Source organism: Ziziphus jujuba, chromosome 3, assembly GCF_031755915.1.
Source record: "Ziziphus jujuba cultivar Dongzao chromosome 3, ASM3175591v1".
NCBI classification, from domain to species: Eukaryota; Viridiplantae; Streptophyta; class Magnoliopsida; order Rosales; family Rhamnaceae; genus Ziziphus; species Ziziphus jujuba.
In genome coordinates this window covers 33,763,597-33,774,579 of record NC_083381.1, presented here as the reverse complement: position 1 = coordinate 33,774,579, position 10,983 = coordinate 33,763,597, and the positions used below count along the sequence as shown (strand labels likewise).

The following is a 10,983-nucleotide window of genomic DNA, read 5'->3' as shown; positions in this document are numbered from 1 at the left end:
TTTCTAGAAAGGTGCAATGAAGTGGCTTTCAATAAAAAAGTTGGTACACTACCATCTAGTTGATTGGAACTCAAATCTATTTCAGGGTAACTGTCCCATTTGATTAACGAATCTGCAATTTTTCCCCTGATTTGGTTGTTAGAAACATTCATAGTTCGAAATCTAGTAGAAGTGTTCCAAAACCAGTTGAGCACCGAATCTGAGATGCCGGTACTGGATATGTCAAGCATAAAATAAGTGTCTTGAGTTTGAAGCCAATTTGGGAATTTAGGGCCAATTTGCAGGAACTAAGGTATACGGTATCCAATTTAAAAGTGGCAACCCAAGCAGAACTTACATTGAAAATCAATTTGTTTGAAGATAAATCCAAGTATTTCAGATTGGTTTGTTTCAAAAAATGAGACTCAGAAATGACACCTTCTAAAGAGTTATTTGAAATATCTAGCCGGTCCAACTGTGACAACTGACCAATACTTGGATGCACATTTCCTCTTATTTGATTTGAGGAAAGATCCAAGAACCTCAAAAAAGGAGAACATTGAAAGATAAGGAAATAACCCCATGATTCTGTTGTGAAGTAAGTCCAAAGCCCTTAAAAGAGTGATTTGCGCACATGGATGAAGATTGAGTGAGCTCAGGAGTTCTCCGCTTAGATTGTTTACAGGCATGGACAATGTGCGCAAAGAGCATATGTTCCAAATGGATTTGGGAATTTCACCTTCAAGTTGATTAAACCCAATATCAACTTGCTGAACGGAAATCATGTCTCCATAGTTTCAGGAATGGAGCCTAGCTAATTTATTAAACCGAAGCTCAAGGTAGACAAGAGCTGTCATGTTCCCAAATGATGTAGGAATTTATCCGTTTAACATATTGAAACTGAGGTGAAGGCGTTCAAGCGCATACATATTCCCAAAGGCTTCTGGAATTGGACCTTCTAACTTATTGTTGTCAAGGGCAAGGTGTCTAAGCTTAATCATATTTTTGCCAAAATATTCTGGCATGGAACCTTGTAACTTTTTTTTGCTCAGATCAAGGTATGCAAGAGAAGTCAGTTTTTTACCAAAATTGTTTGGAATTGGACCTTCTAACTCATTGGAATCAAGGGCAAGATATATAAGGATACTAGTCATGTTCTCAAAAGTTAATGGAATGAAACCTCAGAAAGTGTTCAGGCCAAGATCAAGGTATTTAAGGGTAGCCATGTTGCCAAAAGCTTCCGGAATCGAACCTTTCAAATGATTACCACGAAGATCTAGGTGTTCAAGGAGAGTCATGTTCTCCAAAGTTTTTGGAATGGAACCTTTTAACTCATTGCAACTAAGATCAAGGTGTGAAAGGGATTGTTCCCAAAAGTTTGAGGAATGTAGCCTTGTAATTGAGTTCTAGAAAGATCAAGATCCTGAAGGGAAACCATAACACTGTTCCCAATCAAACTTGAGATGTGTTTCAACTTACTCAAGTCATTGGTACTAAGGTTCAAATAATTCAAATGATGCAACTCAATCAATAGAGGGCTAAGGCTCAGGTACTTACCTCTCATAGAGAGGTCCATATGTGAAAGATCAAGCATGACCACATGACCAGTTTTGTTGTCACAACCAATTACATTCCAGAGGCAGCAATCCTTGTTTTCTTCTTTATTGCTCCAAGAAGAAAGAATATCATTCTCGTCGTCAAGATTGTCCTTAAACTTAAGGAGTGCTTGCCTCTCTGCGTCTATGCAGTACTTGGTTTTGATGCCTCCAACAACACCTCCTACTCCTAGTAAGTAAACCAGCAGCAGGGAATGCGCAGCAATTTGAAACGAAAATTTAGTTCTCATGCTTTTTTGTAATATGTACCCCGTGATCATAAAAATATAAACATATGAAATAAAATCTATATGCTAACTAGGTGCCTCCCAGGACCAACCTCACGTGTCAGTATTAATGTTACTTGGATAAAAAGGTAGAATTAAGGATTTTCTTTTCTTTTCTTTTTTTCTGAAAATTAAAAGGTAGATATTTATTGTTTTGAGATGTAAAAGGCCATTGAGATAATTAATAGGCGATTGAGATGTAACATGAGCCCTATAAAGCACTTCGAGTGGATAAGATTTGCCAAGAAGTCTTGGTCCTCGATACCACTGTAGCATCACGGAAGAAGACTTTTCTAAAGTTTTTGTCGTCCAAAGCAAATATCATAATTATGTGAGCAACAATAATTGCTTCTGAACTAAAATATTTGGTGACTTGTATGGTCCATATTTTTTAAAATTTAGAGAGTATTAATGTCAACTTTAAAGGTAGAGGTAAAATGCATTGGTGCAAAAAAAGAGCCTTTAAATTTTGAGGCCTTTCCAAATAAAGTAGCCAAATTATTTTATTTTCTTTTTATTTTTTTAATATCAATTGTGAGAGGATTAATAATTCAGAAACTATTGGTGCAAAAAAGCATTTAAATTTTGAGCCTTTTCAAACGAAGTAGTTAAATTATTATATATTTTTTTATTATTTTTATATCAACTGTGGGAGGATTAATATATATATATATATAGAAGATCTTTTAAACATTTTTTCACAAAAAATGGTTTTGGTAAGTAAAAATTTTAAAGGTTAAAGGATTATGTTGTTTTTTTTTTTTTTTTCTTTAACGGGTAATTAAGCAGTGTTAAATGGCTAATTTTTCAAGCTAAAGTAATATAGTTATTGTTAGAAAATTGATCATTTTCACCGCTTCAACAGTATTTTATTAGTTTGTTAATATCTAGTAGTTTAACGTTGGTGGGCATTCAGTGCAATTAAAGACACAAAAGAAGTGCACAGTCTTGGTTGGCACTATTTAATTGTATAACAGAAAACCTTTTTTTTTTTTTTGCTTTTTTTTTTTTTTTTAACGTATCGCAAGTGAAGAATTTGAATTAAAATTATTATATGAAAAAAAAAAAATTTAGTGTTGAACTGTTCCTCAGGAATCCGCAACGAAGATTTGGAAATTATTTTGGCCGTCAAAAGAAAACTATCATAATTAGGTTAGGTGCAATATATAATTACCCTAAATGAATAAATAAATTTCCAAATGGTTAAATAGACATATAGTATTTATTTAATTTAATATATAATTTTTTTTTTCCCAAGACGGATTTATTTCAATACATTGCCTCAAAAGTGCAAAAGGAAATTACATTTTGAACCACACAAAAACAGTAGGTATATAGCAGAGAATAATATTCTCTGTGTAAAATCATTCCACTCTTTCTTTGTGAACATGTTACGGTTCTGCATCCTGTGGTTGGTTGAATTGTATTTATTCGGATCTTGTCTCCGAGAAGATGGTGATGTCACACCCGCAAGTAGACCAAATATGCAGAAGACAGTGAATTTAAAGAATCAAATGACAGGCTGTACGAGTGCAAAGCCTCGCTACATACGTCTAGATAGAAAGCACATCAAACAGAAGCTACAATTGGCAAATGCCTAATTTCCCCACGCAAAAAGCTTAGAAGCTTCTAATAACCTGAGAAATGGTATCACCATCAGCTTACCAATATGAATTGTATTTAACATCGAAAATATATAGTAGTATATAACAGTAATTTATAAACAATATTATTGATTAATTTCTAATGTCTCAATTCTTTTACCCAAAAAAAAAAAAAATAAATTTAAAGTCTCATAGTCAAAACAATAAGTTAAGATACATCATTGATGTATAATTTAAAAACTGAAAACAGAGTAAGGGTTCACATGCGTGGTAGATGTATTTATTCGTATGCCATGACAAATTAAAGAAAATATGTGACGATATATGCATGGTTGCAAGTACATCATCTATATGAGCACTCAATAAAAAATAAATAAGAGAGAGGCATTTTACCCTAATAACCTCGGAGTGTCCTGAGGAACTTTGCCTTGTGCAGTGCAGCCATAACATAAATCCAATCTGCCAAATCGTTTAAGAGTCTGAAATATGCAAACCTCCATGACTTGCTGAAGGTCAACGTGCCAAAAACTCCGCAAAATCCAACAGCATATCCAATCCCTGTACTCGCATAAAATCCTTGGCTTATAAACTTGTCTGTGTCTTCTCCATTAATGTTGCCAGCTTCTTCAGTAGATCTAGGAGGAGGAGTTGCCTCTTCTCCTAGACACTTGTTAGAGAGTGGATCTCCGCAAAGTCTAGGATTCCCCATGTATGCTTCTGCATCAAAGCTTTGAAGTTTACCAGTATTTCTTGTTGGAATTTTACCCAATAAGTTGTTGTTTGACAAGTCTAGCACGCCCATGCCATCAATCAGGGCAAGACCTTGAGGAATTCGACCCAGCAAATGGTTATTTGACAAATCGAGTGCATCTAACGAGTTCATGTCACCAATCCTAGCAGGAATTTGTCCACTTAGATTGTTCTTGATAAATTTAAAGAAACTAATCCAATAAGCAAAGTGATTTCGCTTGGAATTTCACCATTCAACCTGTTGCATGATAGATCAATGCTTTCTACAAGTCCCAAAGTTCTTCCAAATTCAGACAATATTCTTTTCCATACAAATTCTATTTTGTCATCTCTCTCTATAAAAAAAGTTGAACTACTTGGAGGAGTAGGGACAGAGATGGCATAAGAAATGGTTGCATGTATACCTCCAACTTTACGCATTTCAGTAAAATTACCAACACACATAGGAAGACTTCCTGAGATGTTGTTCATAGACAAGTCCACAGTTGAAGAGATTGTAGATGACATATATTTGAGGGTATGCTTCCATTGAAGTGATTGGATCTTACGGTAAGTATAGCAAGCTTTGTTAGACTTTCCCCTATCCAACTTGGAATTGGTCCTGACAAGTTATTCTCTCCCACATCAAAAGCTACGAACCATGAGCAGTTTTTCCAGGATGAAGGTAGTCCACCTGTAAAATTATTATTGCCAAGATGTAATGCCTGAATGAACAACAATGAGCCAATGGAGGTTGGAAGTTTCCCTGATAGATTATAATTGTGTGCCAAGTTGAGAAGTGCCAAACTATCTAAACTTGACCAACAATTGGGAAGTGTCCCTGATAATTGATTAAATGAGATATCTAAAAATACCAAACCTGCGCGACCTTTAACGTCACATAAACAATTGAGGTTCGAGAATTTATTCCTTGAAAGGTGCAGTGCTGTCACATTGAAGAGAAACATTGGAATTGCACCTTCTAATTGATTGGAACTGAAATCTACTTCAGGGAAAGCTCCCCAATTAGATATTGAAAGATCTGAAATTCTTCCACTGATTTGGTTGTTAGAAGCATTCATAATATGAAATTCAGTAGATGTGTTCCAAAACCAGATGGGAATCGAATCTGAAATTCCTGTGTTGGAAATCTCAAGCACTGAATAATTGACTTGAGTTTGAAGCCAATTTGGGAATTTAGGGCCCAGCTTACAAGAACTAAGGGATATGGTTTCCAATCTGAAAGGAGGAGCCCAAGCAGAACTTACATTGAAAATCAATAATTTGTTTGAAGATAAATCCAAGTACCTTAGTTTGGAGAGTTTCAAAAAGTGAGCTTCAGAAATGACACCTTCTAAAAGGTTATTTGAAATATCTAACTTCTCCAGCTGTGATAATTGGCCAATACTTGGATGTACACTTCCACCTATTTGATTTGAGGAAAGATCCAAGGACTTCAAAGAGGAGAACAATGAAAGATAAGGAAATAACCCCATGATTCGGTTGTCACGTAAATCCAACATCTGCAGAGAGTGATTTGTGCAGCTGGATGATGTTAGACTAAGGTCAGGGAGGTCACCAGTAAGAATGTTTGAAGGCATGTACAATTCACGCAAAGTGCATATGTCCCAAATGGATTTCGGTATTTCACCTTCAAGTGTATTATCGGTAAGATCAAGGTGTTCAAGGTTAGACATATTCCCTAAAGCTTCAGGAATGCGACCTTCTAACAGATTCTGCTCCAGGGAAACATATGTTAACTTGACCATGTTACCAAACGATTCTGGAATGGAACCCCCTAAACTATTATAGCTCAGGTCAAGGACTGCAAGGACAGACATCTTTTCCCCAAAACTCTTTGGAATATGACCTCCTAACCCACTATTTCTGAGGGCAAGATATGTAAGGGTACCACTCATGTTCTCAAAAATCATTGGGATGGAACCATTTAACTTGTTCCCGCTAAGATCGAGGTATGCAAGGTCTCTAGGTTGGCAAATGATTCAGGAATTGAACCCGTGAAATCATTATAGCTAAGACTGAGGTGTGTAAGGAGAGTCATGTTCCCTAGAGAATTTGGAATGGGACCTGTTAAGTAACCGAAACTAAGATCAAGGTATGAAACGGAAGTCATGTTGTTCCCAAAAGTTTCGGGAATAGAGCCTTCTAGTTGAGTTGAAGAAAGATCAAGGTGTTGAAGGGAAAACATATTGTTTCCAATCAAAGTTGAGATGTTGTTCCCACTCAAGTCGATGCCACTGAGGTCCAAATAAACCAAATAATGCAACTCAGTCAATGGAGGGTTCAGAGACTTACCTCCGGTACTAAGTTGAAGATGTGAAAGATTTAGCATGATGACATGTCCACTTATGTTGTCACACCCAATTCCATCCCAACTGCAACAATCCTTCTTTTCTTCTTCATAGCCCCAAGAAGAAAGAGTGTCATTGTTATAGGATTTAAGATTGTCCTTGAACTTGAGGAGAGCTCTCCTTTCTTCATCAATGCATTTGGTTTTGAGACTTCCAACTCCAGAATCTAAATGGGATACAACAACACTTCCTAGTAAGTAAACCAGGAGAAACGATTTGACTGTGATTGCAGTTTGAAGGGATAATCTACTCATGCTTAATAGATTGCAATTCAATTTAAGTTAGGAAGATATATAATTTAAAAGATTAAGATGTGGCATTAACTCTGTTCCCATTCTCCATTATTATGAACATATACATATATGGACTTATGTAATACGTTTTAAAGTCAGCATGGAAAGCTCCAAAGTCTTCCAAGGGACGACCCAGCTGTCCAGCTCGGCAACGCGGCATCCATTAATTAATTATTTGAACTTAGACTTTATATTCATTGTTATTGCGTAATTGATGGTGAATTCTCCAAGTTGTCTCATTTGAAAATAGTCATTCACAATTGCGTGATCTCTAATCAAGAATACAGTTATTCCTCATGTGCTATGAATAAATTCCCCACTGGTCTGTCATTTTAAATGCCAGTTGCAAAGCAAATTAATTAATATTTCCCACCGCCATCAGTGAATCAACCAGAAAATAACAACTAAAAAATCAACACAATTAGATAGCTCCTTTGGATACATGGTCGGACTTACGTGGGGCCTAGGTGCCCCTCAAACTTTTTCAAATTTTTTTAATCCCTTTTTTTTTTTTCCACTTTTTTACCATTTTAGCCTATTAAAATTAGTGATATGCCCATTGTACCTCTCTCTTTCTCTCCAAAGTCCAAACTGTGTGACATCAATAATTCTATTTTAAACTTAACTATATCTATTTTTGGCCTTATTTCTCACTTATATACAAATATAATACTTATATGTAATTCCTTAGTATTATAATACTTTTCTAACATATACTTATCAATAATTATATAATTAGTTGACACAATTACTTAATAACATAAAAAAATGGAATTAAAAAAAATATTTATTTAATTGCTATTTGTTTCTTGCAATTATAGGTAAATTGAGCTGCTACGTCTTTGGATTCAATTTGCAATATTTAAAAATTTATTTGGTTTATTAAAATTCCTAACAAAACCAAAATAATTTTATATTCTTTTACCTCAATGAGTATGTTTATGGTTTTTTTTTTTCTTTATAAAGAATTTATTGTGAAAACAAAATCACATTTGCTAAAACTACTCAAATTACCATTTTTTTACTTTTTTTTTGAGAAAAAAAAAATGTCTACTTTCTTTATCACCAGTTTATATAATTTTTATGTGCCTAAATTCTGTTCATATGAATCTTCGTAGTATCTATGCACTCTTAGAAGATCACCACTTATAGTATCTATGAACTTTGTTCATATGCACAAAGTATCGATCTTGAAAATCACATGGCTATTTACCCGATGCTAATTCTTTAACCTTTATGTAGTTATTAGAAGATTCACTATTACATTTATAGGGTGTCTGGATAATGGTAAAATTAGTAGGAATCTAAAATTTTATAGGAAAGTGAAATTTTTTCTTATTTGGATAATTTTTAAGAGAATGAATTTGTGAATCTCAGTGGAAAATAAATCTCATAAGATGGGAAACTGAGAGGGAAAGTGGATCCTATTAAAGATGTGTCATTCTAAAATTTCATGAGAAACTAATTCACATATTTTTTTAAATACAAGTTTATCTTTTAATTTTAATGTATAAATTTATTTAATTACTTATAAGTTTTATTTTCTTTTATAATTAACCAAACATTATAAAAAGAATTCTAAAAAAAACTTATTCTCAGAAACTGATTTCTAAGAATCAGTTTCCTCCAATACTTTTCCTTTCACCAAACACCCCATAATGGACACCAAATACGTAACCTTTATCAAATATAACATTATCAAAATACGGCTTCAAAATTTCTAAATAAGACCAGAATTCATCACCGGATTGGAGATGGGCTACCACATTCGAAAATACATGAAGTTGCAACAACTTTGAAAGATCCCAAAGATGGATCCCTTGATATTATAAACTTTGTGTCTTGATGACTAAATTTCTGGTTAGTAAGAGGGGGAAGATGAAAGATGGTGCCGAAGCGGGTTTAAGATAATGGGCATGGAGGAGTTTTTATCCAAAACAACCAACCATGAGAAGAACCATAGCAAATTCTGTATTCCTCAAATGGGATAATTAACTGCAAAGTTGTGATCTTACAAGACAAGAGTTGGATTTAGATGGAAAGAGATGGAAGATGGCTAGAAAGATTTTAATAGTAAAAAAAAATTAGAAGAGTGCAAACCTGAGAAAGTTTTTTTTTTTTTGGATGCCTATGAGTGATTTATGCCCAAAGAAAAAAAAGGTGATTTATATAAATTATCAAAATGAGTGACTTATGCAAGAGATAAACATTCGAGTAAAAGATAATTAAGGTTTTTTTTTTTAAAAAAAACAAATCACTTAATTTACAAACTAATTAAAATTCTCCTCCATATGATTCGAACCGTGTTCTCATAAACATACGTAGGGGTTTTCAATCATTGGAGCTACCTGCTTTTTCAGATAATTATGGGTGTTCTAATTTTGTTTTTTGACAAATAACATCAACATTTAAAGATATTAATTATCATTTAATAAGAAAAGCCTAAAACTAAAAAAGGCCCAGTTTTTTTAAATTTTTATTTCTAATCATTTGATATTTAAATTTTTTAAAATTATTTTATATATTTTTAAAAAATTTAAAAAAATACTCACCACCCTAATGAAAGGGGCTTGTGCTATTGCACACCCATACTACTAAATCGCATTGATAAATGACGCAATTAATGCATCGCACAAAATAAAAACTAATGTATAACACGACATCACTTAATATCTTGTCGCTAAATCCATAAAATAACACGCTATGCATTAGTAGTGTGACCTATTTTTTGAGTTTTTAGCGACACATCTATACTTTTAGCAACGAATTTATTAAATGTGTCATATTTTCCATCAGATTTTTAGCGACGCACTTTTATCAACCCTTTCAACGTATGTGTCAGATTTGATAATCCACTTTTAGCGACGCATTTGATTTAACATTTAGCGAAGCTATACTAAACAGTTGTTAAAAAGTTGTTTAGCGACCATTTTTTAAAGCGTCGCTAAATATATGCATCGTTAAAAATAGCCAATGAAACAAGACTCTTCGGAAAACATCACTAAAGGTGGAAAAACAACGTCACCAAATATTTTAGGCGACGTTGTTTTTTTTAATGCATCGACCTTTATTGATTTATTTTTTTTAAATTTGCTTTTTTTAATTTTGAGAAAATTGATTAAAATAGTAAAAATATTAAAAAATATATTAAAAAAACTAAAACTAGCTTCATCCAAAATAATTAGAATACAAAAATTTAAAATAAATATTTTCATAACAAAATAATTATCAAATAAATTAAATATGATATATTGACATATTTTTACATAATTTGGTAAACTATTGTATGTGCAAAAGCAAATTCAATATAAATTAAACTTCCATGAATGCATACTCATTGAGATGGAAGTTGACATCCTCTTGTTGACGATATTACACCCTCATACTGCATATGGAAAAATTAAAAAAGTTATTAACACTTATGCAAAATAAATAAATATTAATCATTATTAAATTTGTAATTTAGTAAATGAAAATTTAAAGAAGATTACTATTATTTTTAAGATTTGGCAAGACACATTTCTCCTAATTAAAAGTTGAAAACTCAAAATAAAGCGGATCAGAAAATTAATTAAATGAATAATAATAAATATCATAAATATTACTTAAAACAAAAGTGATAAATCTATGTACCAATTTATTTAGAAGATATTTTTTTATCCATATCCCTTTACAGTCATTACAAACATAGCCACTCTCACATTCATCCTCATTATCATTTTCATCGACACTTGGCAGCTGTATAACAAATGGATTGTGAGCCATCGTAGTATCTCCAAGAACATCTTCTTCAACAAAAGTACAGTATGATGTTGTAGTGAAGTTAAAACAACAGATCATCTCGAATCAAGTTGATCTTCAACATAAAATACTTGTTGAACTCAGCAAAACAATGTCAAGCAACATCACAAACAAAATATCTACAAAGGAATATTAAGAGAACCCAATGAACCTAACCTGTGGTTAAAACAAAAAGAAACAAAAAAAAAAAAAAAAAAAAACCCAACCCACCATATGTCTCCACCAACCGCAAAGAAAAAAGAAACTCACCTAAATGATGGAGATGAAGAAAGAAGAAACCCAGCTAACCACGAGGGTGACACAGAGAAACCCAGTTTCTCGAC

General features: G+C 33.1%; 2 protein-coding genes across 2 annotated transcripts; both read right to left on the bottom strand.

Moving 5' to 3' along the window:
- Nucleotides 1–3,859: 3,859 nt before the first annotated feature.
- LOC112489099 (receptor-like protein EIX2) lies at nucleotides 3,860–6,113 on the bottom strand. Its single transcript, XM_060815480.1, has 2 exons — nucleotides 4,764–6,113; nucleotides 3,860–4,387 (listed from the first exon to the last, which is right to left on the bottom strand). The coding sequence occupies exons 1-2, from the start codon at nucleotides 6,111–6,113 to the stop codon at nucleotides 3,860–3,862; spliced, it is 1,878 nt and encodes a 625-aa protein (XP_060671463.1).
- A 29-nt stretch (nucleotides 6,114–6,142) lies between these two features.
- LOC132803199 (receptor-like protein 31) lies at nucleotides 6,143–6,820 on the bottom strand. The gene has a single exon (XM_060815479.1). It carries the CDS (start codon nucleotides 6,818–6,820, stop codon nucleotides 6,143–6,145), a length of 678 nt encoding a protein of 225 aa, XP_060671462.1.
- Between the last annotated feature and the right edge of the window lie 4,163 nt (nucleotides 6,821–10,983).